The sequence below is a fragment of the Lutra lutra genome, chromosome 2 (assembly GCF_902655055.1).
Source record: "Lutra lutra chromosome 2, mLutLut1.2, whole genome shotgun sequence".
In the NCBI taxonomy this organism is placed as follows: domain Eukaryota; kingdom Metazoa; phylum Chordata; class Mammalia; order Carnivora; family Mustelidae; genus Lutra; species Lutra lutra.
In genome coordinates this window covers 310,194-316,789 of record NC_062279.1, presented here as the reverse complement: position 1 = coordinate 316,789, position 6,596 = coordinate 310,194, and the positions used below count along the sequence as shown (strand labels likewise).

General features: G+C 38.5%; 1 protein-coding gene across 1 annotated transcript; it reads right to left on the bottom strand.

Annotated features, from left to right (window-relative positions):
* Nucleotides 1-4,628: 4,628 nt before the first annotated feature.
* Nucleotides 4,629-5,573, bottom strand: LOC125090443 (olfactory receptor 14J1-like). The gene has a single exon (XM_047713118.1). It carries the CDS (start codon nucleotides 5,571-5,573, stop codon nucleotides 4,629-4,631), a length of 945 nt encoding a protein of 314 aa, XP_047569074.1.
* Between the last annotated feature and the right edge of the window lie 1,023 nt (nucleotides 5,574-6,596).

Here is a 6,596-nt window from a genome sequence, read left to right as displayed (position 1 = left end):
CTTTCATGCCAACAGGCTTCAAAAGAAAGGAAGCAGCCATTTTTCTATCAGACCAATTATATTTTAAGTTAAGGACTGTAGTCAGAGTTAGAGAAGTAACACTATATTAGTCTTAAAGGGTCTATACAACAAGAAGATCTAAAGACTATAAATATCTATGCCCTCAACATGGGAGTAGCCAATTACATAATTAAACAAAGAGACATATTGATAAACACATGTTAATTGTAGGGGATCATAACACTCCACTCTCAGAAACAGGCAAATCATCTAAGGAGAAAAATCAATAAATAAACAAGAGCTTTGAATGACACACTGGTCCAGATGGGCCTCATAGACATATACAGAACATTTCATCCTAAAACAACACAGTACTCATTCTTCTTGAGCACACATGTAACTTTCTCCAGAATAGACCACATACTGGGTCACAAATCTGGTCTCAATCTTTACCAAAAGACAAGTTTTCCCCTGTATATTCTCAGACCACAAGGCTTTGGAAATTGAACTCAAACACAAGAAAAATTTGGAAGAAATTCAAACACTTTGAAGCTAAAGTCCATCCTATTCAAGAATATTGGGGAAATCAAAGAAGAACTTAAACAACTCATGGAAACCAGTGAATTAAAAAACACATCAGTCCAAAACCTATGGGATATGGCAAACGCTGTCATAAGGGGGAATTACATAGCCATCCAAACCTCATTCAAATGAATACACAGAATCTCTTTCTACCTTAAAGAGCTGGAGAATCAGCAACAAATTAAACCTACCCCATGCACGAGGAGGGAAATAATCAAGATTAGAGCAGAGATCAATGAGTTAGAAACCAGAGATACAGTAGAATACATTAATCAAACTAGAAGCTGGTTCACTGAAAGAGTTAATAAGATTGATAAGCCACAGGCCAAACTAATCTAAAAGAAAAGAGAGAGGACCCAAATTAATAAAATTGTGAATGAAAAGGGAGAGATCATAACACCAAGGAGATACAAACAATCACCAGAAATTATTATCAACAGCTATATGCCAGTAAGTCAAGTAACATAAAAGACCTGGAAAACTATAAACTTCCAAGACTGAAACAGGAAGAAATTGACAACCCGAATAGACCAATATCTAGTAGTGAGATTGAAGCTGTGATCATAAACCTCCCCAAAAACAAGAGCAAAGGAGGACCTGATGGATACCCTGGGGAATTCTACTAAACATTAAAAGAAGAAATAATACCTATTCTCCTGAAGCTGTTTCAAAAATACAAAGAGAAGGAAAACTTCCAGACACTTTTTATGAAGCCAGCATTACCCTGATCCCCAAACCAGGCAAAGAAAGACCCCATCAAAAAGGAGAAGTTCAAACCAATATCCCTGATGCATATGGATGCTAAGATTCTCAACAAGATCCTAGCTAATAGAATCCAACAGTACATTAAAAAGATTATCCACCATGACCAGGTGGGTTTTATCCCTGGGATGTAAGGGTGGTTCAACATTCACAAATCAATCAATGTGAGAGAACAAATCAGTAAGAGAAGAGAGAAAAACCACATGGTCCTCTTAACCATTCAGAAAACGCATTTGACAAAATACAGCATCTGTGCCTGATTAAAATGGTTCAAAGTATAGGGATAGATGGAACATTCCTCAACTTCATGAAATCCATCTATGAAAAACCCACAGCGAATATCATTCTCAATGGGGAAAAGCTGAAAGCATTCTCTCTGAGATCAGGAACATGACAAGGATGCCCACTCTCACCACAATTGTTCAGCATAGTACTAGAAGTCCTAGCAACACCAATCAGACAACAAAGAGAAATAAAAGGCATTCAAATTGGCAAAGAACAAGTCAAACTCCTCTCTTCACAGATGACATGGTATTTTATATGACTCCACCCCCAAACTACTAGAACTCATACAGCCATTCCATAATGTGGCAGGATAGAAAATCAATGCGCAGAAATCAGTTTTTTTCTTATACACTAACAGTGAAAATATAGAAAGGGAAGTTACAGAACCGATTTCATTTACCATAGCACCAAGAACCATAAAATAGCTGGTAATAAACCTAACTAAAGAGGTAAAGGATCTGAGCTCTAGGAACTGCAGAACACCCATGAAATAAATTGAAGAAGACACAAAAAGATGGAAAAATATTCCATGCTCATGGATCAGAATAATAACATAGTTAAAATGTCTATGCTGCACAGAGTAATCTATACTTTCAATGCCATCCTGATAAAAATATGATAAGTATTTTTCAAAGTGCTGAAAAAACAATCCTAAAAATCGTATGGAACCAGAAGACCCCAAATCACCAAGGAAATGATGAAAAAGAAAAACAAACCTGGGAGCATTACATTACCTGATTTCAAGGTTTACTACAAAGCTATGATCACTAAGACAGTGTGGTACTGGCACAAAAACAGATACATAGACCAAAGGAACAGAGTAGAGAGCCCAGATATTGACCCTCAACTCTATGGTCAAATGATCTTTGACAAAGCAGGAACACATATACAGTGGAAAAAAGACAGTCTCTTCAATAAATGGTGCTGGGAGAATTGGACAGCTATGTATAGAAGAATGAAACTTCACCATTCCCTTACACCATACACAAAGATAAACTCGAAATGGATAAAAGACGTCAACATGAGGCAGGAATCCATCAGAATCCTAGAGGAGAACATAGTAACCTCTTTGACATCGGCCACAGCAACTTCTTTCAAGATATGTCTCCAAAGGCAAAGGAAACAAAAGCCAAAATGAACTTTTGGGACTTCATCAAGATCAAAATCTTCTTCACAGCAAAGGAAACAGTCAACAAAACAAAGAGGCAACCTATAGAATGGGAGAAGATATTCGCAAATGACAGTACAGACTTAAGGTTGATATCCAGGATCTAGAAAGAACTCCTCAAACTCAACACACACAAAACAGACAATCATATCAAAAAATGGGCTGAAGACATGAACAGACACTTCTCCAATGGAGACATAAAAATGGCTAACAGGCACATGAAAAAAGTGTTCATAATCAGTAGCCATCAGGGAGATTCAAATCAAAACCACATTGAGGTACCACCTTACACCAGTTAGAATGGCCAAAATTAACATGACAGTAAACAACATGTGTTGGAGGGGATGTGGAGAAAGGGGAACCTTCTTACACTGTTGGTGGGAATGCAAGTTGGTTGCAGCCACTTTGGAGAACAGTGTGGAGATTCCTAAAAAAATGAAAAATAGAGCTTCCCTATGACCCTGCAATTGCACTACTGGGTATTTACCCAAAGATACAGATGGAATGAAAAGAAGGGCCATCTGTACCCCAATATTTATAGCAGCAATGGCCACGGTCGCCAAAGTGTGGAAAGAACCAAGATGCCCTTCAACGGATGAATGGATAAGGAAGATGTGGTCCATATACACTATGGAATATTATGCCTCCATCAGAAAGGATGAATACCCAACTTTTGTAGCAACATGGATGGGACTGGAAGAGATGATGCTGAGTGAAATAAGTCAAGCAGAGAGATTAAATTATCATATGGTTTCACTTATTTGTGGGGCATAACGAATAACATGGAGGGCATGGGGAGATGGAGAGGAGAAGGGAGTTGGGGGAAATTGGAAGGGGAGGTGAGCCATGAGAGACTATGGACTCTGAAAAACAATCTGAGGGTTTTGGAGGGGCGGAGGGTGAGGGAATTGTTGAGCTGGGTGGTGGGTATTATGGAGGGCATGTATTACATGGAGCAGTGAGTGTGGTGCATAAACAATGAATTCTGTAACACTGAAAAGAAATAAAAAAAATAAAAATCAATCAAACAAACAAAAAACCTTACTTACTTTATTTATTTATTAAAATATTTCTTGCGTGATGTTCATCACCATAAAATACATCAGTAGTTTTTGATGCAGTGTTCCAAGACTCATTGTTTATGTACAACACACAGTATTCCATGCAATACATGCCCTCCTTAACACCCACTACCAGGCTCACCCAACCTCCCCCAACCCCCTCCCTTCTGAAACCCTCATTTTGTTTTTCAGAGTCCACAGTCTCTCATGGTTCATCTCCCCCTCTGATTTTCCCCCTTAATTTTCCTTTCCTTCTCCTAATATCCTCCATGTTATTCCTTATGTTTCACAAGTATGTGAAACCATATGGTAATTGACTTTCTCTGCTTGACTTATTTCATTGAGCAAAATCTCCTCCAGTCTCATCCATGTTGATGCAGAAGTTGGGTATTCATCCTTTCTGATGACTGAGTAACATTCCATTATATATATGGACCACATCTTCTTTATCCATTTGTCCATTGAAGGGCATCTTGGCTCTTTCCATAGTTTAAAAACCAACACTAAATTAATTTGGCCAAACCCTAAAGTCATTACTTTCTCTCTCTGACTCTCTCACATACATATCCTAAAAGATGCCTTAAAATAACACTTTAATTGGAGGAAGAAGGCCACTACAGTTAATAGCATATCTTAAATGAATCAGATTTTGAGAAGAATAGAAAGGTTAGAAAGGAGTTCTGGGAGTAAATCAGACCTATACTCTTATAATCTGAAATGTAACGACAGTAGCTTTTATTTTTATGGTTCTTTAGAATTTAAAAATGGCTTTATAATACATCTTTCTCTAGGCAAATTCCTTTTGACATCACCTTCCTCAGAGCTGCCTTCATGGCTTCATTCCGTAAACTGTAGATAACTGGATTGAGTGTTGGTGGTATCACCGTATAGAATATGGAGAACATGTGATCCATAGCTGATTGGGAGTCAGAAGGGGGGTGCAGAAACTCAAAGCCTGCAGTGGAGAGGAAGAAGGTGACTACAAACAGGTGTGGTAGGCATGTGGTGAAGACTTTGGTCCGGCCCTCAGCTGATGGGATCCTCAGCACAGTAGAGAAGATGCAAATGTAGGAGAGCATGATGGAGACCAAGCAGATGAATGCTGCTGAGGTTGTGAAGGCAGCCACTGCAATCTCATTGATGAATTCATGAGAACAAGCTAGTTTCAGCATCTGAGGAACATCACAGAAGAATTGATGAATGACTCTCTCTCCACAGAGAGGTATGGAGAAGTTCACAGATGTGTGCATGAGCCCAGAGAGGCCCCCAGCAAGCCACACTGCTGTCACGGCCTGCCTACAAGCATAGGAGTTCATAATGGTCTCATACTGCAGGGGCCGACAGACAGCGGCATACCGGTCACAAGACATCACTGTGAGGAGGACCACTTCCGATGAAGCCAGAGCTATGAAGAAGAACACCTGAAGAATGCACTGGCCACGGGAAATGTAACCATTGTTCATAAGTGAATTTGCGATAGACTGGGGAACTGTGACAGAGATGAAGCAGAGGTCCAGAAGAGAGAGGTGCTTCAGAAAGTAATACATGGGGGACTGGAGGCAATGATCCAAACTGGTTACAGTGATAATGAGGAGGTTGCCTGTCAAGGCCAACAGGTATGTCACCAAAAACAGCAATGCATGTAAAATCTGAAGTTCATGGTTATCAGAAAACCCCATGAGGAGGAATCCACTCATGGATGTCAAGTTGGCCATGGTCACACTGAAGACAACAAGTATGATTCTGTTTAGGGAGCCAAGTGACAATAAGAGAGAATGTATGACATTTAGTATATCTGTATGTCAAATAATAGTACACTCAGCATAGAGCTACAGAAATTGAGAAAAATTTATTCCCATAGTGATTAGGTAACATTTAACATACAAAAATCTGTACCATTGGATATTATACACAAATAATGAATCATGAAACACCACATCAAAAACTAACGAAGTACTGTATGATGACCAATATAATATAATAAAAAAAGAAAAATCTTTATGTATTATTAAAAAATATAACCCCTAAATGTGATCAATGTCTTCACACAGATCAAAAAGTTACTAGAATTTTCTGGAGCACAGTTTGGATTGTAAAAGGTGAGAAATTGATGGGGACAATGAAGTACTTCCAGTCAACAAATTCATTGAGGATTGTGCCAATATACTAGTATTATTACATCTTATACACAATACCTTAGGATTACAATGATGTAGTAAAACTTCCTTCATTAACCATATAGCAGAGATCAATGAATTAGAAACCATCTAAAATGAGGTTGTTCATACCATCTTGTAAATGGGTCTAGGAACAGTACAGATGTGGGGACAATGTTCCTTCTAAGGAGTCATATTCCTTACCTCTGAAAGGCACTCAGCATTTTTTCAATAATGGAGTTTGGTTGTAATGAACTTCCCATGGCAAGCTTGAACAGTGAAATAAATCTCAAAGTTGTAACATGCAGACACCACTGATACTAAGCACTGAGTCCTGAGGTTGGGAAATTGAGAGATCTCACAACTGTTTGATGATGCCTTGTTCTTGTAATTTTTAAAACCTCAGGATGATTTGAATTCAGATATGTTCAATAAAGTTCATTTGAAAAAATAATGAGGTTTTCTTTTCTTTTTAAAGAATTTATTTATTTATTTAACAGAGATCACAAGTAGGCAGAGAGGCAGGCAGAGAGAAAAGGGGAAGCAAACTTCCTGCTGAGCAGAGAGCATGTTGTGGGATTC